The sequence below is a fragment of the Heterocephalus glaber genome, unplaced genomic scaffold (assembly GCF_053883595.1).
Source record: "Heterocephalus glaber isolate CG9 unplaced genomic scaffold, H.glaber_assembly_v1.0 deba00001504, whole genome shotgun sequence".
NCBI lineage: Eukaryota > Metazoa > Chordata > Mammalia > Rodentia > Bathyergidae > Heterocephalus > Heterocephalus glaber.
This window is the reverse complement of record NW_028258324.1, coordinates 25,984,952-26,010,006: the sequence shown is the minus strand read 5'-3', so window position 1 is coordinate 26,010,006 and position 25,055 is coordinate 25,984,952. Positions and strand designations below refer to the sequence as shown.

At 37.5% G+C, this 25,055-nt stretch overlaps 2 protein-coding genes across 10 annotated transcripts in view; one reads left to right on the top strand and one right to left on the bottom strand.

The window, feature by feature from the left end:
- Positions 1 to 25,055, top strand: part of Cp (ceruloplasmin) — a 52,449-nt gene that overhangs the window by 22,813 nt on the left and 4,581 nt on the right. Inside the window, exons 10-19 of one of the 2 annotated variants that reach the window (XM_004834420.4) lie at positions 2,300 to 2,450; positions 3,912 to 4,124; positions 5,199 to 5,409; positions 6,809 to 6,948; positions 8,206 to 8,334; positions 11,090 to 11,196; positions 12,729 to 12,945; positions 13,411 to 13,550; positions 14,564 to 14,726; positions 17,541 to 17,681. In XM_004834420.4, the coding sequence (XP_004834477.1) occupies positions 2,300 to 2,450; positions 3,912 to 4,124; positions 5,199 to 5,409; positions 6,809 to 6,948; positions 8,206 to 8,334; positions 11,090 to 11,196; positions 12,729 to 12,945; positions 13,411 to 13,550; positions 14,564 to 14,726; positions 17,541 to 17,557 (1,488 nt within the window). In that variant the 3' untranslated portion in view covers positions 17,558 to 17,681. Of the gene's footprint in view, positions 1 to 2,299; positions 2,451 to 3,911; positions 4,125 to 5,198; positions 5,410 to 6,808; positions 6,949 to 8,205; positions 8,335 to 11,089; positions 11,197 to 12,728; positions 12,946 to 13,410; positions 13,551 to 14,563; positions 14,727 to 17,540; positions 17,682 to 25,055 lie in introns of those variants that run through there. The other variant, XM_004834419.4, reaches the window with a different exon arrangement.
- Hps3 (HPS3 biogenesis of lysosomal organelles complex 2 subunit 1) overlaps positions 18,420 to 25,055 on the bottom strand; it is a 43,347-nt gene continuing 36,711 nt past the window's right edge. For 2 of the 8 annotated variants that reach the window (XM_004834421.4, XM_004834424.3), the window contains 3 exons: positions 24,348 to 24,554; positions 22,199 to 22,289; positions 18,420 to 19,079 (listed from right to left, as the gene is read on the bottom strand). In XM_004834421.4, coding sequence (XP_004834478.1) covers positions 18,952 to 19,079; positions 22,199 to 22,289; positions 24,348 to 24,554 — 426 coding nt within the window. In that variant the 3' untranslated portion in view covers positions 18,420 to 18,951. Of the gene's footprint in view, positions 19,080 to 22,198; positions 22,294 to 24,347; positions 24,555 to 25,055 lie in introns of all 8 variants that reach the window. The other 6 variants (XM_004834422.4, XR_015440859.1, XR_002392516.2 and 3 more) reach the window with 6 other exon arrangements.

Genomic DNA, 25,055 nt, shown 5'->3' with positions numbered 1-25,055 from the left:
TCATTGATTTTTTTATCTCTAAAATATTTTACTATGTGCCTTTAAAAGATAAGAACTCCTTTAAAATGCCCACATTTCAATTGTCACATCTTAATACTCACATATATAATAATAACTCCTTATTATTGTCAAGTATCCAATCAGTGTTCACATTTCCATGATTGTCTTATAATTGCTTTGTGTTATTTTAATCTGCATCCAAATAATTTCACATATTACATTTGACATGTTCCTGAAAATTGTTTTCTTGCAATTTTTCTGTTGCAAGAGTCATTTGTCCTGGTTTCCATGTCTAGATTTTACTTATTTCAACCCTGTGATATCTTTTAACCTATCTCTGTCTCTCCACTTCTGTTTTCCCATAAGTCAGTGGCTAGAATCAAAGGTTTGAGGAGATTCAGATTGGGTTCTTTTCTTACAAAACTATTTCAGTTGTGATCCTGGTTACTCCTATTACTGAATGCATAATGTATAGTTGTCTTTCAATTGGAGATGTTATCAGTCACTGATGATCTCCTAGATTCATTAAACTAATTAAAGTTATATAATGTAATATTCTGATTGCATCATTCTTTGTTTGCTAGCCAAAATTCTTCTACAAACAGAAACTTCCTATAGTGAGTTTGTGGTTACCCTGTATAATGAGTTATGTGGTTACCCTGAAGTATATACAGGAAGGAAATGACAAATACTTGATCTTTTCCCTATTTTTTCAAGTTTCAAACTAATAGGTCTCCTCTAGAATACTTCAGAGCTCCTTAATAATTTCTTTTCTTTTTTATGTCACATTTTGTATTGTCAGATTTGAGGATATTCACCATTCTGATAGAAGACAAATAGTTGTTTGTTTCTAGCTTACTATGAATGTTTATTTAAGAAACATTGCATTTGTACTATTCAAAAAACATCCTGTACTAGGCACAGAATTCATCAGTAAATAAGTCAAGCCAGTTTCCTGTTCTAGTAGGATTTATATCCTAGTATATGTGCAGGAGATGTAGGGGAAAATGAGGGTGGGGGGATAAGCATACATACAAAATGAAGATAACTTCAGAAAGTAACAAGTGCTTTAAACACAGAATAATGGACGACAGTGGAAATAATATCTGAGGCAAGATCTAAATTTCAAGAAGGCAGCTTTGTAGACATCTCAGGGAAAACTAGGGGAACAGCCAGTGTCAGAATGTCACATTTTATAAAAGCCACTTTTAGATAATATTTTTAATACAGACTCTTGAAGAATTTCTGCTTCTGAAATTCAAAAATTTTACCAGGACATTTTGAGTTAGAAGTCTGTATTATTAATTTTGTCTTGTTCTTAGTGAAGCTTTGGAATCTAAAGACTGGTTTTTTCTTTATGATGGTGAACATTTTGACTATTGTTTCTTATGATTGTGTCTTCCCTTTTATAACTTCTCTTTCTAAAGTTATACATATACACTTTCCATCTTTAAATCTTTCCATCTGATTTGTGGGAGCTTTCTTTAGATCTCCTTCATCATTGATTCAGTTCTCTGTAGGATCTATCTTTCAGGTCTCTGCTTTAGTTGGATTTTTTCACTTGGATAATCATGTTTTTCCTGTGAAAGAATGATCTTAATGGAAAGACATATAATACTGTCTAATGATTTCTCTATTCCTTAGACTAACTGCCTTTTTCTGAATGACTGAACTATCTCATAGGCCAGACAGCATTTTCCTGGCCCCCTCCCCCTCCCCTCCCCTCCCCCTTCCCTCCTCCTCCCCCCTCCCCTCCCCCCTCCTCTTCCTCATTATTATTTTAACCAGGGGGCAGGGGGAGAGAGTAATAATTTTGCTCAGCTGACTGGAGAGTGTGTGAATCTGTCTAGTTTATTGGCAGGTTATTTCTCCACTTAAGACAATTGGGCCCTCAGACTGCTGCTTCCACCTTGCTCTGCCTTACAAGAATTTTTAAGAGTTTTCTGAATGTGGATGGCATCTTCCCTGATTTCCAGCACATACACAAATTTCCCCCTATTTTAATAATTTTTAGTGGTTTCACTTAGTATGGCAGTGGGACAGGAAGAAAGAAGATACAGAACTTTCAGAGCAGAGAAAGGCTCAGATTACCACGCTGAACTAAAATCCACTCAACAGATAGCAGTGTGAGCTTGGGTGGTCAACTGGAATGTTTCATAAGCCTAATTTACAAAGATGAGCAGAAACTTCTGTTCTCATTCCTCCTTCAGCTTGTATGTGCATAGATAGCATTGAGTACATGTAAGCCTTCTGCTGTACTCATCCTGTCTTCACCTCATTGTTCTGTCTTGATTTGCAGAAAGATGTAGACAAGGAGTTCTATTTGTTTCCTACAGTATTTGATGAGAATGAGAGCTTACTCCTGGATGATAATATTAGAATATTTACAACTGCACCTGATCAAGTGAATAAGGAGGATGCAGACTTTCAAGAATCTAATAAAATGCATTGTAAGTATTATACCTTTCACTAAAAGTACAGCAAGCTAATCTGTCAAGTTATTTCAGTACTGCATATTTAATACTTTTAATTAAACCAAAATGCAAATAGCTTTGCTTACTGATTTTCAATATATGATTAAATACAATAATGCCAAGGGTGATGTCATTGATTATTTAATGTGTCAGCCAATTACCCATCATTTCATTTAACTCAAAGTAATAAGACATACAAGACACACCAATTAGATGAGTGATCCTTAAAGTGGGGCCCCTGCAGAGCAGCCTCAGCATTATGTAGGGACTTGTTAGAAAGGCAGATTCTTGGGCCCAACCCTGAGCTACTAAATCACAAACTTGGATAATAGGTCCCAGAAATCTATGTTTAACAAAACCTCTAGGTGAATCTGATGTTTGTTCCAGTTTGAGAACTACTGAGTTAGACATTTTCCTCATTTATGGCTGAATAATGACAAGTGTATTTTATTATTCAATGTATGAAAAGATACAATCTTTGCTCTCATGATTCTCACCCATGACTGCATATCAAAAACACTTGGGAGGGGCTGGGGATTTAGCTCAGTGGTTTCACTGCCTGCTGCACAAGCGCAAGGACCCGAGTTCAATCCCTGGTACCAAAAAAACCACAAAAAACAGAAAACACTTGGGAGCATTTAATAACCACCAGTGCCCAAGACAAGCCCAGAGACTTTTATTTAATTGAAGTCTAGAGTCAGATTTATTTTTTTCTTCCTCAGTGTAATTCTAAAATGTGGTTACATTCTGGAGACAGTGGGCTAATTGTTCAAAAGGCCCATACCACTAATGGACAATGGTAAAAATTACTCCAGTTAATAGACAAAAAATACAAACGAGCTACAAACAGATGCTGTTCTGTGTGAGAGTTCTTCAGCTTGTTTATTTTAAAAGCTGGCCTGATTCTAGACATACTACCCACAATCTTTAAAATACTTTTAGTCCTACACTTTTGCATTTTGGAGGTATCAAGGATATTATCTGTTGGAAAGAACAGTGAGAGAAAATTTCCTGTGTATACACTTCCCTATTATTCAAGATGAGTCAGAATTTTTCATCTAAAATAATAAACACATTTCCAGCCTATGAGGTCCAGGAAAAGCTGTTAGTATTTATAGATTTAGGTGTTCACAAATAACGACCATTGAAAGTACTGAGAACAACAGGTAGAATGTCTCATTCTAGCTGGCAGAACAGTGAAGTCCCCAGGACACTAGGGACACTGGCACAGAACTTCAGGAACCACACTGTTATCTCTGCTTCCTGGAGCCAGGCAGGGGGTGCTCTGGGAGTACTGGGGACAGTAGAAACATGAAAGTTGGGCAGGCTTGGATTAGTCTTTTAAAACTTAAAATTGGCTTGGAGAGTCAAGGAGGTTGTCATGCACCAGGACATTACATAAATCACTTTAAAAATGTTATTTCCCAATTTTAACAGCCATGAATGGATTCATGAATGGGAACCAGCCTGGTCTCACCATGTGCCAGGGAGATTCAGTTGTGTGGTACTTGTTCAGTGCTGGAAACGAGGCTGATTTACACGGGATATACTTTTCAGGAAACACGTATCTGTCAAGAGGAGAAAGAAGAGACACAGCAAACCTCTTCCCTCAAACAAGTCTGACACTCCTCATGCACCCTGACACAGAAGGTATATTTCTTTAAAGCGAAGACAAGTCTCTGTTGGGTCTATTTGTGGATTTTCATTGAACTGGAACATGTTGGGTGATAAACTCAACCCTTTCCAAGCTTTCTAAGTGCCCCGCCTCCCTTTGAAAGGCTAAGCTGGGGCCACCATCGGCAGAAGTATGTACCAAATAGGCCCATCTTCTATTTATTAGAGGGTGAGGGAGGGACAGGAGTGAGAATAGCGGGATGTAGTTTCCTCTATTTCCACAGTTGAACCCTCAAGGAGGTCCCCCTTTTCAACTGTGATTCTTTTAAAGACAGATGGGAAAGCAGACTAGAAAGGGAATGACTCCCGAAGAGGCTCTGTGTCTAAGTCTGTCATACTCTGTAGCCTAGATGTAGTGTTGGCTTGTGGGCTGCTTGCCAATGAGTATTTTATTCTAGAACTGTAGTCATGCCAATTCAGATTCACCGAAAGGCCTGACTCTGAACAAATAAACTAAGCAAAGAAGAAAGCATTTCAATCAGAATCTGAGAACATGCTAATGTGTCTCAGGTTTTATTTGTTCATTATGTGTCACTAAAACTTAAGATTGACCAAGTGTTGCCTTTTCATTGGACAAATGTAAATACAAAAAAATGAACAAAAGAGATAAAATGTCCCATGGAGCTGAAATTCCAAAACAAGACAGACAATAAGCAAGTATATTTAAACATGTACCAGTATGTTAAGTGATTATAAATACATAAAGAAAAAGAGAGCAGAGGAAGGGGTCAAGATTCTCTCAGGAGGTGATAATTAAAAGACCTGAATAAAGCAAGAGCATGAAGCATGTGAACATTTGAGAAGTATTCCAGGTAGAGAAAACAGCAAGGGCAAAGTCCTGAGAGAGGCACACACACAGGCCTGATCTAAGAACAGTGAAGAGGCCTATGTGGCTGGAGCGAGGTGAGCAATGGGTGATGTGATCAGAGGTTCAAGTAGCCAGGTCATCCGCCATCACGATGAGGACTTTGCTATTGATTCTGGGTAAGGCGGGGAGCCACAGAGAGTACTGAGCACAAGAATGGCATGTTTTCTTATTTACCACTCCAGGGACTTTTGATGTTGAGTGCCTTACAACGGATCACTACACAGGTGGCATGAAACAAAAATATACTGTGAACCCATGCAAGCAACTGTCCGAGGAGGATTCCACTCTCTTCCTGGGAGAAAGGACCTACTATATTGCAGCAGTCGAGGTGGAATGGGATTATTCACCACACAGGGAATGGGAAAAGGAGTTGCATCATTTACAGGATCAAAAGTAATTCTCCAGACTCTGATTTCCAGTTTGTTCACTGAAATTTTAGGTTTCCCATTTTTTTTTTTTTTCTTTAGTACTGGGGATCGAATTCAGGTCCTTGCACTTGTGAGGCAGATGGCGGAACCACAGGTTTCCCTTTTAAAGAAGAATTATGCTGACTTTTAGAAAATGAAACACTTGTGTCTTAAGCAACAACAAAACACTTTGAAGGAGCCTGTCCTCATTTATTTCTGCTTTTCTCAATTGTCTCACGGGAACTTTCATTTCTGTCTTTTGATTCTTTGGAGTCATTCAGTTTGCTTTCTTTTCCATTGGATTGTCGTCCCACATTCCCATGCCCTTCTCTTGTCATTGATTTTCAAACTTAACCAAAATTAAGGCCCAAATTCAGAGCTGACATATTTATTTTTTTTTTTTACCAACTATTATTGGTGTATTTTTTTCTCTGAAATTTTATTTTTAACCAATTAATAATTTCACAACCCTAAAACTTTCATATATAGAACTTTTAAAATATGTGACAGCAGAACAGCAGCTCTTTTCTTCAAGTACTTATAGGCAAATATGGTTGAAAACCATTAATAACATGTGCATTGTGGAAAAGTGAAAAATAAATTTGGCATGAATAAACGTAAGTAGAAGATGGTCAGTGGAGATTGAAAAGCATCCACTTAGAGGAGAATCGCCCTGCACTTCCAGTAGCGCTTTTGCACTTTCCCAAGCACTGTGTCTTCTATCCTCTCACTCACATCATGCAGGACCTCACGGGTGTGACCCGGGCCCTCGGTCACACAGTGGGATGGGCAGATGGGGAAGCACGTGACTGGAGACCTTCCTAGTTAGGCCCTGTGGCAGGTCAGTTTGACGGTGGCAGTTGAGTGCAGTTTACAGGGTAAAGGGGTAAAAGTTTACGTCAGTGATTGGGACATAATTGTTAAAAGGCTACAGGAGCCATTAGGAGTCAAGGAAAACTTCAGGGAAGGTGAATGGATGGAAAAACATACCATTTCAGTTCCTGTACTGAATACTGCAGTAACCAGAGAACATACCATTGATTGACTCTGAACTCATACAATTTTAGAGCTATAAGGAAACCTTAGAGATGATCCAGTCGACTACCTCATCTTAGAGACAAGGAAAATGAAGCTCCAACAGGTGATGACAAGCTAGGTTATTCTAAGAGTAGCAGTCAGGGCCAAGATTCAAGTGGCTTCACTCAGATACTAGGTGCATTTTCAACTACACCTGTTTTTAAAGTCTTTATTTCTTACTGGAGTGGAAAGTGATTAAAAAGTACCACAATTACTCTAAAAAAATTATATTTTATTGAAAATTTAAAACTTGAAATTTAGTTTTCATCTTCATTAAAATAAATACTAACTGAGGTTTTTTTTTTAAGTGCTTCAAATGCATTTTTGGATAAGGGAGAGTTTTACATAGGCTCAAAGTACAAGAAAGCTATATATCGGCAATACACTGACAGCACGTTCACAGTTCCGGTGGAGAGAAAAGCTGAAGAAGAACACCTGGGAATTCTAGGTAGGTTAACAACTCCTCTTTATCAAGTGTGGGCTGGTGATATGCTGCTTTGTGTAGCAACAGTCAGTACCTCTCTGTGGGCTTTTAAAAAATTCAAATCAAAATTTTTAAAAAGCAGTTATTCAATAAATATTAGCTTAAACCAGGCAAGGTGGTGCTCATCTGTAACTCCAGCACTCTGGAGGCTGAGGCAAGAAGATTACAGATTCAAGCCCAGTTTGGGCAGCTTAGTGACTTACCAAGACCATCTCAAAATTTTAAAAAATAGAAATAAAAAGGGCTTGAGATGTAGCTCAGAGCAGAGGCCCCAAGTTGAATCTCAAGTACCACAAAAACAAACAAAAAATATGTTTATTAAAGAATATGGTTAATAAAATATTACTTATCTCTGTCCGTTATGAAACTGTATGTTTGGTGTTTATCAAATTGATTCTTTTAGATTTTTTTTTTTTTAAGTTCCAGGAAACTACTTCCAGGTGAATTTCTTGATCAAATTCTCCAATATCTCACACCACCAAAATAACAACAAAATTCACAGCCACTTATTTTAAAAATTAGACATAAATTATTAATGACTATATATATATATATATACACATATACATATATAAAATAAGGAAAAAGTGTTACTTCACACAAGGCAAAGGGAAAGCAGCCTTCAGTTTTTCAAGAGCCACTTTAAGAATATCTAACTTGTCTTGGATCTTCTTGAAAATCCTCAAGTGCAGGAGACAAACCCCCAACCCCTTGTTTCTACACTATCACATTCCCCAGGGGCTTGGTTATCCTCAGCCCCTAGAGTAAGACACCTAAGGGAAAGGAGCACTGTTACAGGGTAACAGAAGCTAAGACTTGCTAGAGGGCAGAACTGGGAGAGGTAGCCCTGTCCTTTCAAATCTGGTATTCAGGAAGGTCTGGAGTTCAGAATGCTGAGAAATATGAGTGCTACAAAATGACTCCTGTTCAGAGACCAGCTCACCCTGGCTAGATATTACCCTGCAGGAGACTTGCAGGCCAAATTCTCCCCTGGAACCCTGGATGTGGATACATACAGTCTCATACTTACAGGGAGGTGTCTCCTGTGTTTTTATCCCATATTCTCTGGGACCATCAATCCAACACTACAACAGCACAAAGCCACAGGGAAGAAAACACTCCAGCCTTCGTGCTGAGAAAGTTACCTGATCTTTGCCTTTATTACTAAGAAGTTTCAATCTGACAGGTAAATAAACCGCTCTTTCTTTTCACTGTTCTCAGGTCCACAACTTCATGCAGATGTTAGAGACAAAATTAAAATTGTCTTTAAAAACATGGCAACAAGGCCCTACTCAATACATGCCCATGGGGTGAAAACAGAGGATTCTACAGTTACTCCAACATTACCAGGTACTCATGGTTGGGAAAGTGTCTTTCACTTTGTAGCCATTCCACAAATGACTAGTCTCACAGAAGTATTCCTTCCAAACAAGTGTAGCTTGAGGAAGTGAAGTGAGAGGTGGTAGGTGAGGGAATACAGGGACTAGTCTGTGTATATGCCTGTGTATAGCACATCCTTATTCCATACAATCAGTCGGTGCTATGGTGCTTACCTGGAATCCTGGAACTCTAGGAGCCTGGAGCAAGCTCGAGCCCAGCCTGGGCAACATAGTGAATTAATAAAATCCTGTTTCAAATTTTTAAAAAAGAAAAGGACTGAGAGTGTAGCTCGATGCAAAGGCCCTGGGTTCAAAAATGAGAACGAGAAAGGGAGAGAAGGAAGGAAGAAAGGGATGGGAAGGAGGGAGGAAGGGAGGGAGAGACCGAGACCAAGACAGACAGTCTATAGGAGAGCTCTAAGGGGGAAAAAAATGGAAGGTACTGGACATCCACAAATACCTAAGGGGTGAATCAGGGAGAGGCTCCTCCATGCTCAACTAGAACACCTCTCAGAAAGCATCTACTGCACTGCACAGGACTGCTTTGCCGGTGTCCCAGACAGTGTCCAGAGAGCTCGGCTGTCACTTAATCGTTTAAAATTCCTATATCTTGTCCAGTGTCTGGCATGTCCTAGGTGCTCAGCAAGTTTTTATTTAACATAGAATGGAAACAGTGTGGACTGTGTGTGTGTGTGTGTGTGCTTCTTTAATCAGAACTGTATTCTTCTATTAGCTGTAAAGTTGGCTTCTAGAAAAAGACCATTTTTCAATAACTTAGCAGTTCTCAAATATGTCAATTGAGAAAAAATAACTTTATTGTAAATTTAGGGGAATAGAAATAGAATTCCCTGCCCTTATGGCCCCCATGCTCTTCTAAGGGAGGTAATTTAATCTCCTAAGGAAAATACATTCATGATGCTGAGCAGTAAACAATGCTATGAAGAAGATTCACACAAGCCCGTGATTTAGCTCAGTGCCTGCCTGGAAAGCACAAGGTCCTGAGTTCAATTTCTGGAAACCCCCCAAAAAGATTCACAAGGTGGGAGGGAGAGGGAGAGAAGCAAGGGTGGTCTTAGGTAGGGCAGTCAGGGGGGCTTCTTTGAGGAAGGTGAGGACACTGGTGCAGACACCTACCTAACTGATGAGAGGTAATGCAGCTCTGCTTTCTGTGGGAGGAAATTCTAAGCCCTCAAGATAAGAGAACCTTGATGTGTCTAAGAAACAGCAAGGAGGCCAGAGGGAAGCATAGAGCAAACAAGGAACAGTGTTTTAGTAGATGGGAAGCAAGGAAAGCAGGAGCAGCAAGGACCAGGTACTTGAGATTTTATTCTAATCACCTATGTGAGGATTTGAGTTGAAAGGTGATGATCTGATGAACACTTTATAAGAGACTGTTCTGGATAATGTGTGGATAAGGGACTGTTGGGGGCAAGTGTAGTGTCAGTGAGCTACTGCAATAATCTGAGAAAAAAAATTACCCAAACTATCAAGATTTGGAACAGAACAAAAGCAGCTCAAGTGGCAAGAAGTCATATTTCAGTTCTGTTTTAAAGGTGGTGATAAAAGGACCTGCTGACAAACTGGCCAGTAGGGAGTGTTAGGGAACAGAGAAGCCAAGGACGAGTCCAAGGTTCAGGGCACTGACCACTGGCAGAAGAGCAGGGTAGGAAGGACAGCAGAGAAGGAAATGTAGGTTCACAGCTTACGGTAATAAGTAAAAGCAGAGATGGATAGATAACATGTTCAGGTAGTAAATCAACCCAAATGCCAAATATTTTGTTTAAAGAGTAAAGACATGGGAACAGCTAAGAATGAGGGCTTGAGGAAAAATAAGTCTATTACACCCCTTGAGAATATCCTTCATGTTTTGCTTGATTCCCTAGTCAAGATTTGTCAGACTCTGTTTAAAGTCTGACAGTATTATTTACATATGTAATATGAGGAGGCCTACATAAAGGAGTGTACAGTGAGTGTAGTAAGGATTGGTGACATGGCAGAAAGTCAAGGCTGCACAAGATGCTCTGAGGTGACTGGAATGGAGATGAGACTGTAGCAGAGCCAGGAGCACATGGGAAGAAGGTGGAGGTCTTGGCAAGGTAAGAGGTTGGAGCAACTGGCCATTTTCAAAGTGTCAAGGGCCAGGATGAAATTATGTGCTGCATGTCACAGAGCAGTGACAGAGCAGTGTATGGTGTGACAGATTGGAATAGAGAGCAGGTAAACAAAATTGTGATCAGTGAGTGACCCAGAAGATCAAGAGGTTCATGGCTGAGGATGATGGTGAGTGAGAAGGAGGAGGAAAGGAAATCATGGTGAAGCTAAGGGAATTCCACAAGCTGGTTCCTACACAGACACAGAGATGACTATAAAGAAGATGCTAGTCACTGGAGGACACATTGGTAGGTGAAAAAGAAAGTATATTATGAAAACATACTTCAAGCTTAGAAAAGACTGGTTTGGAAAGTTTCTTCAAATTATATTGGAATGGCCACCTCTTGGCTTTGTGACATGGCAGGTACAGCATAACCAGTTAATTCATATTTGACACACACCAAAAAAAAAGACATAAAAATGTCCTAGAGTTTATTTTAAAACTAAATTCCTGAAAAGAAGTTTGAATATTATTTTTTTTAAAAAACTACTCTGACATTTCCAGTTCCTGGGTCACTAGTTATCAAGGTCAAATATAAACAAAATATAACCAGATATATTAACATTTAATTTAGGTGAAACTCGAACTTACATATGGCAAATCCCAGAAAGATCTGGCGCTGGACCAGAGGACATGGCTTGTATCCCATGGGCTTACTATTCAACTGTAGATCAAGTTAAGGTAAACTTTAAATCATTTATATTTTGTGACAATTACCAAAATAGACACACAATTGAAGGAAGATGAGGTTAGAGTTTTCCTGTGCTCCAACTCTATGTTAAAAATGCCAGGAAAGTAAGCTAATCTGCAATTTCTTCCATTTTTTCAGCTTGCTTATTTTTGAAGAAAGTTATAACTAACTTATGGGTACTGATTATAGATGACACAGCAATTATGTATCAATGAAATATTTTATTTCCCTTTTGATATGAAAATATGTTGAACTCAAACAACTGAGGCATGTAGTTTTAGAGTTCATTACATAACAAGAAAGCTGAGGCCAGCAGTCAATCACAGAACTGAAGGTAGTTTGATGAAACAGTTCAAAGCCAAAAATAACACTCAATAACCACAAATCAGAAGTTATACTCAGTCTGTTCTGTAAAATTAGACCTCTGGCCTCAATCTCCCTTCTGAGTTCTCATCCTGTTCATACACATACTGGGCATCTCCATCAGTAGTGGCTACAGAGACTTAGCAACTCTAAAATAGATATTGGGATCTTCTTCCACCTCCTTCTGTGCTTCCTGTTGTAATAAACAACACCACAAGAAACAAAACTCATTTGTTCAAGCAGGAACACGGAATTACCAAGAACCTACTTCCCCTTGACTTTCTCAAGCAATTACCTTATCTATAGCTCAGTCTATTCCTTCTCGCCACCTACACAGTTCAGGTTCTTGAAATTTGCCTTGACTACTGCCATGGCCCTTCCCACAAGTCTCTTCCCTCTCCAAGTCTTTACTTCACCAGAATGACTGTACTAAAATGCAAATTTTCTGCTATTTTCTGTTCAATTTTTCAATGAGTATATATGACATATAAGATGAATTCTCAAATTTCTGATATATCTCAAAAGCACTTCAAAGACCTAACCCATCATCAATGACATGCATCCAAACCAAACTACTCACAGATTTGAGTCAGTTGTGGTCTTCCTCCTCTGTGACCATCAGCATTCTCTGTAACTCCACTGTGGTAACACTTTCCTGTTTTGTTTCCTTTTTGAAACAGGGTCTTACCATGTAATTCAGGCTGGCCTTGAACTCAGTTTCTCTGCTTCTATGTCTTCTGTTCCTCTAGTCCCTCTATAAAACTGAGCTCCTAGAGGACAGCAGGCTTGTTTCATTCTTGATGGAGTTATCACGACTAGCACAATGCTCAGCACAGCTTCATGAGCTCATGAGCTTATGGGATAAACAAAGCAATGCTCTTTATCTGGGGTTCTTTTAAATTGCTGCTCATTAGCTAAGCCGATTTTTGGCCTCTGCATGTATTTTCACTTATACATCACACACCTGCCCTGTTCACCACTGGTTCCAACTTAACTACTTCAAGTGAGAAGTTACTAAATTGGAAGTTGGCAGCACCTGCCAAGTCTACTACTTAAATCAGCCCTTCCAAAATCCCTGAGATCATGGGTGACATGGTCCCAGTTTTCTGAAATCTAGACTTACATTGCAAGGATGACTGAAGTTTTCACTTGTTTATAGGACCTTTACAGTGGATTGATTGGCTCACTGATTGTCTGTCGAAAATCTTACATCAAGGTATTCAATCCCAAAAAGAAACTGGAACTTTCCCTCCTGTTTCTAGTATTCGATGAGAATGAATCTTGGTACTTAGATGACAACATTGAAACATACTCTGAGCATCCCAAGAGAGTAAACAAAGAAAATGAAGAATTCATAGAAAGCAATAAAATGCATGGTATGACAAATGATTCTAAAACCATTTTCCACCTGGGATTTAGCTTAGTGGTTCTGCCACCTGCCTAGCAAGAGCAAGGTCCCGAGTTCGATCCCCAGTACCAAAAAAATAAATAAATAAAACCATTTTCCTTCTTTCAAGTAAAATTTTATTGAGGACTATTTATAAACTAGTTTCTCCTCACTTTGTGAGGTAGAATCCTGTTCAAAAAACGAACTATGCTAAAATCACTTACCAATTTCTCTCCCAATTCCAAATCTCATTCCTTTTTAAGATTCAAGGCTTCTGATGCAAAATGACTAGAAAGCAGGGTCTGGCATTAGTGACCTTCAAATATTCATTTCCTCCGTTTGTAGTGAAACAAGTTGTGTTATATCAAAAAGACTCCTTTTAATTATATTTCTGTGAAAGTTACTGGTTTAAGGTATCCTGAAAGGTGATATGAGATTGTGTTGTTTTCCCCAGCTATCAATGGAAGAATGTTTGGAAACTTACAAGGCCTCACGATGCATGTGGGGGATGAGGTCACCTGGTATCTGTTAGGCATGGGCAATGAAGTGGACTTGCATTCTGTGCATTTTCATGGCCACAGCTTCCAATATAAGGTAAGAGCTATCCGTGGCAGTCATTCTTGCTATATTTAGATGTGTTTTAATACAAAGAAAATATTTCCTCAGATATATTTATGAAAAATTGAAAGTTTCAAAGATTAGAGCAATTTCAACTGACATTCCAGCCTTGTTATACCTTGGGTTCTTCGGATTTATAGTCTTTACTAGATTTTCATGGAGTTCTATTCACACGTTCTGAGTAAGACATTTGAGTGGAATTGCTAATGGGGAGGAGCAGGAGTGTCCATGTAATGATGAATCAGATAGCAGAGATCAGACAAGACTTTAGCGTACCCCTCCCTGTTCTGGGTTGAGTGTTTTAAGCGGCCTGAGGAAAGTAAGATCATCAGTTAGGTGATAAGCAACTGAATTCCCTAGATCTCAATCCTACTTCTATTTCTGACCCTATGGTGATTTCAACAGGAACCAATGGCTCTTTTGGAAATGCTTTTTTCTTACTGTTAATGTAGAAAATGAAGAAGCTACCAAATAAGCAAACTGCAGAAAGTTCATTTTATAATGTGAATTTTGTTTTATATAGGTATATTATGTTCTCAGTGGACTTTCAATTCCATCCCTGGAAATACATCCTACTCCTGTTTCTACATGAGACTGCCTAAACTGCCTGTTGGTTTCTCTCTACGGGCCTCTTTTGCTGCTGCTCCCTTTATTATTCTCTCTGCCCAACAGCTTAGTTCCTCCATGAAGCTCAAGTGCTCTGACAAAGAGGCAAACCAGAGGCACAAGTAGTCCAGGCTACTGAACTCACTCTCATTACATCTTCTATCCTTTATACCCACTAGACGATGGTCCATAGTACTGGGACCTTAGAGGAGATATACAGACCACGACCACATATCTCACTGTTTGTATTAAACAGAAATGTGCAGAGACTCACTTAAAAAAAAAAAATTTATCAATTTTTCTAATATCCCTTAGCTAGTCAAAGAAAGATTTGGATGAACTTTTATAAATATTATATAATATTTGTCATTTTTCTAATTAAGCACAGGGGCATTTATAGTTCTGATGTCTTTGACGTTTTTCCTGGAACATACCAAACCCTTGAAATGTTTCCCAAAACACCTGGAATCTGGTTACTCCACTGCCATGTGACTGACCACATTCATGCTGGGATGGAAACCACCTACACTGTTCTGCCAAATGAAGGTGAATATACAGTTAGTAATTCTAGGAGTCATATATTATGAATATAATTCAGATGCTATTTCGCCTAAGTACTTCCCCCAGTACGAAGCATCTGAGAATCTGCTGTCATGCTTTCTTTCCTCTACCTCCATTAGGGATTTTTACTGCTAAATAGGGAGGGATACTGCTCACTTCCTGAGAGCTGGTACTTAGAAAAGAACCAGCACTCTTTAAACTAATACAAACAGACACCACTTGATGTAGAGTAATTATAACTAAAGTTGATATAAAAGAGTAGTCACATTAGTTATTTACCAAGAAGAAAACCTCAACTTTCAAGGTACATTTAGAATTTAATTTCTTTAACAGAAAACATCAATTTCTTTCTAGGTAGCAGCTCATCTGTAAGAGAAGCCCAGGTTAATTCCAAGTAACTGTACAATCTCTAACAAACCAACATAATTTTTAACAGTCAATCAGGCAGAGCTGCATCTTTCTATGGTTTCAGAGAGAAGGGAAGACATTATTATTGTTTGTGAGAGATACAGGAAAATATATATTTAAATTCCCTGGTCCCCAACTCCTGCAACAACCCTCCATGTGAGTGTGCATGCACACACACTCACATGCACTAAAAATACCAGAAAATGAAAAGCCTTTTTGTGGATCATGTATAAAGAATGAAATTCTTGCCTTGTAAATGTAGATTTTGGTTTTTCTGAGTTTCTAAGATCAGAAAATGGTGGAACTAGAAATGGCTGATCCAATAGAAAAGTTATGTAAAGAGAACAAGTCTGTTTCCTTATCAAAATGAGGATAAAAGAAAATATATAAATGGAAGAAAATATAGAAATGAATATATTTCAAGATTTAAAAATCACTGAAAGATTAATTCTTAGTGCAAATGAAGTTTAATTTCTGCTCCTGGACCTTACAACAAATCTTCTATCATGAAAACTATTTGCATTAAAGCCCTTTGTATTACAAAAAGCAGTTACTAATAATCAAAGACTTGAAAAGGCAAATAAGCCACTGTTTAACATGTTCCCACCAGCTTGAACCACTAGTGGTACATGCATCACTGTCTCACTGGGTGGCTCGTACCACCTGATCCAACAGTCCCATGCCATCTGATGGGAGAGTCACATGTACCTCCGGTGCTGCCAAGTTGCCTGTCAGCAGTAAGACATATGAGTTATGGCCCCATTGTGAATGTGTTAATGCCAAGAACTTGACTAATGTGAAGAGTCAAAGGGCTGAGAATGAAAACTATAAATAGTCTTTAATGGACACTAGCTTGCAGGTAAATCACACAAAAGGATGATCCTTCTCAGAGAGAACACAGAGGCATTTGGGGAATTCACATGTGCAAATGCCTGGCATACAGAGGATGATGCCACAGGTGAATCCTACACACAAGGTCACTGAAGAGACTCATACTGTGTACATGCCTGGAGGAGGAGATGACTGGTTAAGAAAGGAGAGATTGTTTTAAAGCTGTACAAAAAAACCTGTAGCACAAATAGCAAATGTGAAGGAAAACACACATTTGAAAAAATTACCTATAATCCTAGCACTCTGGGAAACTGAGGCAGAAGGACTGTAAATGCAAGCCCAGCCAGGGCAGCTTAACAAGACCCTGCCTCAAAAATTTAAAATAGAGTGGAGGATGTAGTTAAATGAAGTTAAATTCAATGAAGTTAAATTTTTAAAACTTTCTTTGCACCTAATTTCATGCTTACAGAAAAGTTGCAGGAGTAAAACAAAGATTTCCGAAATGCCCCTCATTCAGATTGTCCAAACATTAACTTTCACACAGCCACAGCTGCTTTCTCCTTCTCTCCCCTACCTCCCTTTCCTGCTCTCCCTGATATATACACAATTGTGTCTGTGTGTGCAAGTATATATACCCAGGTTTCCTAAAAACAAGAATATTCTAGTACATAACCATAATATAGCTATCAAAATCAAGAAATTAAAAATGATTAAAAACTACAGATTTTTTTCAGATTTCACTCATCATCCTAAAAAAAAAAAAAGTACTACAGAAAAAAATGAAATTCTAGATTGTGCCCTTATTGTTGGCATATCTCTCAATCTCCCTTGCTCTGGAACAGTTCCTTCAGTCTGTGTGGGTTTGTTTTGCTGTACTGGGGACTGAACCCAGGACCTTCTCACTGAGCTTTATCTCCAGCTCTTTTATTTTGTGACAGGGTCTTGCTAAGTTGCCCAGGCAGGGATTGAACTTGACATCCTCCTGCCTCAGAGTCCCACAGTGTTGGGATGACAGGGGTGCACCACAGTGCCTGGCAGTTCCTCAGTCTTTTGTCTTTCACAGACATGAAGAGTGCAGGGCAGTCACTTTACGGAATGTCTTTCAATTTGAGTTCTTCTAAAGTTTCCTCAGATTATGCTTAGGGTACATATTTTTGGCAAGACTATCACAGAAGTGATGCATTTTTCTCATTACTCCATGTCAGACGGCACAAGACAGTAATTTTTTCCCATACTGGTTAAGTTTGAGCTTTTGTGACAGTGATATATAACAGGTTCATCCACTGTAAATTTACTATTTTCCCCTTTATAATTAATAAGAATCTTGTGGGAGGGAAATAATTAAATAATTAATAAATAAATAATAATTAAAGCACTACTAGAGTGAGATTTTTAAACATATGAAAAGTAGAAAAATATAAATGAATTAAGAATGATTAAACAAGATAACACATAAGAAATTAGAATACATTTAATGCACAATTTACTAATTTACTAATCTTTTAAACCATATAAAATATACTACTTTAAATAATGATCTTAAAATTTCTTTTTCTATAGAAACCAAGTCTGGATGAAAGAAAGAAATTGGTGATAAGTGGGAAAAAAGATAAAACAATGGTTCATGGTAACGTGTGTGACAATTTTGAATGGAACACTTACGATGGAATGGCTATAAACATTAAAAACAAAAGACTTGAACAGCTCTGTGCATTTGTGGAAGTATGCTGTTACTATTTTGCAGATAGATATAGACTATATATGAAAGATAACTATATAATAGGTAACAAAATTGATTAATATAGGCCACTCACGCTACCACTATTAGGACACTAAAAAACTGCATTAAAAAAAAAATCTATGATCAGATATTGTCCTGATGGTCTTCGAAGGGTCACTATTAAGGGTCATTAAAATGTCTCCAACCATCACCTTCTCATCAATCCCTCTAACATACTACTGACATACCTAATGAACCAGTGGGCAGGAGGGGTGAAATAAAACAAAAATAGGCCGATCTGAGTTTTTGTGAACCCTTGAAACCATGGTCAAAAGAACCTCATCTGGAACTAGAGAAAGATAGAGATGAGAAACAATGCTTTTATATTACATTTTGGTAAAAAATAAAATTAAGATAATAAATTAAGAAATTGCCATCAGAAGAAAGACTTTAAAATACTGTTGGGTCAGACACCAAGCAATTAGAAATTTTGGCCAGCCTTAACTGGATTCAACAGACATATCGCTGAGCTGAACTTGGACTCAAAATTGTTTAACAAGAAGTTGAAAAAGAAGACAGTTGTAATTATCATGATATAATTCCTTCTTTTCATATACACTCTAGCTGAAAGACCAAGAGTACATATCAGTAAAAAAATGGCAAAAAGGCTAAAAAAAACATGCATTCAGCAAATCATGTTAATAACCAAGACAAAAAGTCAGCTTTGTAAACTTCTACTTTATTGGATTAAGAGAAATACAGTATGAGTTTTAAAAGTAACAAGAAAATATTTCAGTCTTTTATTGTAGCAAAACATTTACATCTTTCTCAAAGAGAATCATTTAAAAAGAAAAGTAACCTAGTAGAGAAATCTGAAAAAAAATCAAGAAAATAAAATTATGGACATTTTAAACACACTTGGAGAAGTTCCCTCAAAGTGTTCCCAGGATGAAAGTGACTGCTTTGTCCCCAACAACAGAGTCAATGCTGTTCTTGGATTTAAAGTCAGTATCCATCTTTAAAAACACATGGTTTCTTTCAGGAAGTCTTCCATCTTGAAGCTTTTTTACATTCTGTACAATTAAGTGGGTTCAGGCTGTAATTAAGAAATCAATAGTTCCCACTACATGGTAAGTTAAGCATCTTGAAATCGCCTGTAAAAAAAAAATCATTGGCTTGTATTTTCACCTGGCACCGAGTTTTTAAAAGTTCAGTTTCATATGCTATTGTGGTGTTTTTCAAATTATACCTTTATGTCAATGATTTCTTTTGACTACAATAAAGAAGATAAGGCAAGAAAAACGCTGCAGTGCCATCTTCTGGGAGAACATTTAAGAAATCCCTTAATTCTAGGTCCACGGCAACAACTGACAATGTTTCTGTTTATGGAAAGAAAACCTGAGTTAGAAATGAAAATGTGTTTTTCATCCAATTTTCATTTTACTCAACCAATTAAAAGCTAATTCAGACAATAAAGTGTTAGAACTAAGAAGAAAATAGCCTGTTCAATCCACAGATTACTTTATGATTTTAATAGCTTCTTAATGCACCCTTTCTAGAACCCTATGAAATTTATTTTATTATACTACTGGAGTTACCATTTCATTGCTAGATTACTACATTATTTTTCAATAGACTTCTATTCTCTAAAGAAAAATACAATCATTTGAATACTGTTTTAATGTTAGGACTATACTGTAGCTAACATATAAAGACTGCTTGCTAGAACAGGAAAAACCATTAACTGCTGGATAACATTTTTAAAAATTGGCACCTTTCTATTATGAAATTTTCATATTATTAATAAGCACAAATCTATTTTCATGACTACTACCTTTTCTTCTAATTGCAAAGGTGCTCTAATAAACATTTTCAATGTTAAGGAATTTTTTTCTAACATTTTTGTAAAGATAACTATATAGTTTTATGATTCTATTACTCCTCAACAGATATGTGCTCTCCCGGGAAGAGAAGGGTGACACCTGAGAACCACATTTCCAATAAACATGCATTTAGTCTTACAACTCTACCCACACTTCAGGGACATTCCCTGTGTGATCCTTGTATGCCCCACCCTATTCTATTTGCACAGTTAATGCAATACAAATTCTACCCTAAATCACGTCCAATAGCTAGCAATCTAAATTACCCTTTACACAAAGGAATGACCTGCTTTGTTGCTGAAAAGTTAGTGAATGCAGCAGCAGTGATTATCAGAAAGATCCCTACCTCTGGCATAAGACAGACTTGGGAAGGGATCCAGACACTACAACCCTAATAGGTGAGTGACTTTAAGAAAATCATTGTAGGGGCCAGGGATTTAGCTCAGTGGTTCTGGTGCCTGCCTCGCAAGCGCAAGGTCCCGAGTTCGATCCCCAGTACCAAAAAAAAAGTGAAAAAAAAAAGAAAATCATTGCAAGGCCCAAGTCCTATTTGCTCATCTATAATGTGTTAGTACATCTGTTATCTTCCAGAGTTCCTGTGAAAATTAAAATACAAAATACATCTGACATGTAAGAGGACTTTTAAAAAACTGCTAACTAGTTTATAAAACTTGCGTAAAAAACATGAATTACTGATGGTTTATTCTCAAGTCAGTTCACTTACCCTTAGATAGTATCCTAAATACAAAACATTGACTTTGGGGCTAGTGTTGAGCACTTATAGAGCCAACAGAAATCTCACCACTGCTCAATTCTCTTTTCCCAACAAAGAAGGCTACTACAGGTTATACCTCCTAGAAAAAGGTCAATACCTTATATCTGTAGAGTATTTCAAAAGCTGATATAGTACTTCCGAGCATAACTTCTAATTTAATTTCTTCAAAAATCATTTGAGATTTTGATTGATTTAATCTAAGCCACATTCTAAAGAGATTATAGTAGTAGGTAATGTGCCTGATTTATAGTTGGGAAAATTAAGGTTAAGAAAAGATTAAAATAATTTGCCTAATCACTTAACAGCTACCCAAATCTAGAAGTTAACCAGGAATGACTTATAATATAAATATCCAAGTTTAAAATTGTCTAGCATTATCAATTGGTAAAAATAGCTATGTCCAGCTAGTAGGATTTAAAATGACTTTTAAAATCTTATTTTTGTTATTTACCATATTATAACTTTAAAAAAAAATCACAGTTCATTATTACAAAGTCAGTAACAAACACTTCCTTTAAATAAGCCATCCACTAACCCATTTCACATTAGTGCAGTGGTTCTCAGCTAAGACACTTTTGTCCCCTGGGGGACAATCTGCCAGTGTCTGGAAATATTTTTATCTGTCATAACCTGGGCAGCGCTACTGGGATCTAGCAGGTAGAAGTCAAAGATGCCCTTTAACATTGTAATACAGGAAGCTTTCCCATACCTGGACAATTTTCCAACTGCCAAACTGTAAAGGTTGGGAAATGTTGCATTAGAGACATAAGAAATCCAAGTTCCTAAACATATTCTATGTTTCTAACCACCATCTCCAACCTTACCTTCTTTTTTTGCCCAATATTTTGCTCTAGAGTGAGTCCTGAACATCTCATTAGATCAAACATATTAAAAAACTGGCTTGTTCCAGGTTGTTTAATAAGTGGCACACCTAGAGCTCAGTTCTAATCATCCAGACTCCCATTCTGGGCTCTTCTCAATGTACTACAGCTACTAATAGGAAGATCTCTTGAGAAATGGAACTCCAGTTCTTCAATGGTCATTGGCTCTGCCTAATATTTAAAAACCTATTCTCTCAACTGGAAAATACAATTCCACCCAATACTGCCAGTTTCTAATATTTTATGTGTGCTGCAATGAATGTACCCATGCTCTCTGTCATCAGGCCAACAATTAACTAGCAATATTAACATACAACAACACAGAAAATGAAAATGACGTATCTATCAAGACTGGTAAATGACTAAGAATTATGAAAATTCAAATAACTACCTATGCTGGGCTGGGGATTTAGCTCAGTGGTGCCGTGCCTGCCTTGAAAGCGCAAGATTCTGAGTTCGATCCCCAGTATCAAAAAAGAAAAAGAACCTAAAAAGGCCTGACTCAAATAATTACCTATGCTGTAAAAAAACCTTACAATTTAGACTTTCAACTTTTTTAATTCTTAAAGAACTTATTCTTTAATATCTACAATGATGCTTAATACTCATAATCTTAATAAATTCCTACCTGAAGTAAATTAAGCATTGAGCGCATTCATAAAAGATATAATTATCATAATGGCTACACAAATGTTTAAAATATTGAGGCTGTGAGTTTCTATGCCTATGATAATTTGTTAAGTGTTTGAAAATATTACCTTAAAAGAGTGTCAGCTCTGTGACCAGAAAAGATAAAGGAATTCTCACATTTGGGCAGGGGGCATCAGATGCTGGAAGTAAGCTCTACAGATGATTCTGTAAGGCCTCTTCATCTCACTTGAGAGTCACATGAAAAAATTAGAGAAAGCAAGGCCCCAGCAAGTCTAAAATTTAAATTCATAATCAAAAAATAATTTTACCTTTTAATGATGACAGGTAAAACTGATACTTCTCTCCACCACACTTTATTCTCTGACAAAGTTCAGGTAGAAGTTTTTTCCACCATAGAGTCTGTCTTAGGAAAAAATAAACAAATTTTAGTTTGATGTGTTTTACACTCAGCTCTCCTATGAGAAGACCATGAAGGAAAGCAAAGAGCAAAAATACATCATTTGGTTAAAGCATTCAACTTCATTAAACAGAAGTAATACTAGCACCCAGTCTTCTGCATAAACTGAAACAAAAGTAAAGTTTGTAACCTGGAATACATATATGTACATGGCTATTTTGAAGAAGAAATATGCATGTCCTGCTATCATATCTTAGGTGGCAAGCAGGAAAGAAGAAAAAATACTACAGTTTAAAACCTGCTAATTTCTAAACTAAACACCACATAATATAGAAAATATTATATATTATATTTCCTAAATTTTTAAGTTATTACCTTTGTGACAGTGAAGGTGGACTATCAACTTGATTGGTCTGAGACCCTCCTGGGTGATTAGTAAAGTACACTTCTGAGTGTGTCAAGGTGGGTCACAGTGGTGTGACCCTGAGATCTATATATGGTTCCTCACCTTTTCCTTCCTGGCACTGCTCCCTTGCTCTGTTTCCCAGCCACAATAAACTAAGCAGATTTGTTCTCCCATTCCCCTTTTCTACCATGATGTTACTGCCTTGGGGCCAGCCAACCATGGACTGAAAACCTGGAAACCACAAGCCAAACTAAACCTCTCCTCTTTTAAGTTGTGGTTGTTGGGTCTTGTGTCCCAGCTTTGGGAAAGCTAACAATATAAAAAACTGGTACTAGAGAAGTGGGGTAATCACTCTAACCAGACATGACCATGTTGCTCAGAAGCCTTTAGAACTGGTTTGCAGAGCAGTTTGAAGAAGTGGGCTGAAGAAAGCCTAAAATGCCTCAAGCATAGTCTGATGGGCAATTCTAGTCAGAGCTTAGAAGAATAGTCTGTAAAGGCCAGGAGTTTTCAGTGTCAAGCAAGGATTTTATGAGCAATTGGACTAGAAGCCATGTATATTATAGTCTGGCAGAAAATTTATCTATACTTCACCCATCTTTTGACTGTGGGAAACTGAAGGTAAAGGCGGCAGACTAATTGCTTGGAGAGGAAATTTCAGGACAGTCTAAAGTTCAGGCTGTGACATGGTTACTGCTGGCTGCTTTTAGCCAGACTTATAGAGATAATCACAGGCAAAAAGCAGATCAGAAAAATTGGAAAAATCTTAAATTCTGGCCCAAAAGGAAGCATATGTAAGTAAAGTTGGGGCTAAAGATGGTGTAGTTGCTGAAGAGATTAGCACCATTAAAAAAGACACTAAGTGGGGACAACCCACTTTAGGGGAACACACTTTCTGGGCCCCTTTGTCTCTCTTAGGCAAAAGCTATCTTTCTCTCAATAAATTCTTTCTACTCTTAAAAAATAACGAAATGAAACTAAGTACTCTGGGGACAAGAAGATAGATGCCTTGAGGTCATCTCAGAAATTGTAGGCTCAGGATACAAAAGTATAAACTTTTCATTTGACAAGAGTCTCTATGACCCCTGTTCAAGAGAAGCCTCCGAGGGAATTGGTTCCCCAGAATTAATTTCACTGTGCTCAGATATCCAGGCACTCAGAGGCTGTTCCTGCCATGATGGTCTAAGGGAATCTGGTTACTGCTCCTTCTTATAGTAGACCTTGGCAGTATCACCACACGATGGTGGTTTTACTGGTGTGCAGAATGCAAGAGTTGTGTAGTCAGGGAGATGTCCACCCAGATTACAGAGAAAGTGCTGGGAGGCCAGGCAAGGAGTCTTTGAGAGGACAATGCATGAAGCTCTGAAAGGAAAACTGAAGGTGCAGGAAACTCTAGGGAATCAGAGATGCAGTAATGGGAAAGCTACCACAATCCCCCCCAAAAATTTTTAAAGATGGTAACATGTCATCACCATGCATTTTAATAGCATTAACAGTACTCAAAACATATAACATTAAGTATATATATATTCACTGGATCCACACAGTTTTGTAAAGTTGGATTGGCATAAATCATTCCCATTTTATAAAGTAACAAGAGTATCAAATCTGATAGTCACTGAACAAGCCTAAAAACGTAATTCAAAAAGCATACCCGGTTCTCTTCTTTCAGCTCATGATTAGCATATGGAATGACCGCCTCTGGACATCTCTCTAACAGTGTGTCTATGCACTGTTCGTATTCTTTGAGACGGGTACGACACAGAACATGGACACTGAGGCCAGCAACAGTGTCTTCTGAGAGTGGCTCCAAGAAGGGAACAATGGAAGCTATGTCAAATGAAGGACCACATATAAGAGACTATGAACAGAAAAGTGATAGGTCAGGGAATGAAGCATCTGAAAACTAAAACACACAATGTAGCATACATTAAAAAAAACCCAACTAACCCTCACTTGCAAAGACAAAAACAAAAACAACAAACACTGCAATTTTAGAACACTTTTTTTTTGTAGCACTGAGAGGACTGAAGTATTAAATAATCTTTAACTCATCCATCTCTAGTTTAAAGAAATAAAGATGTTTAATAGAAATAATCATTTAAAAATATTTCATTTGTTTTGGATGGACTGCAAATTAAAACTAATGGAAATTCTTTAAAATTCTATCTTAAAGAAATAATCAATATGTGGTAGTCAAAGATTTATCTCCGATGTTCATCATAAGAATATTGAAAAATCAGAAGTTGTTTGAATGTTCAAACATTTAAGTTAAATGAGTTAAATAAATTATAGTACATTCATATGATGGGATATAACAGTCATCAAAATTATGTTTTCAAAGGCCAGTTAAGAAAAAAAT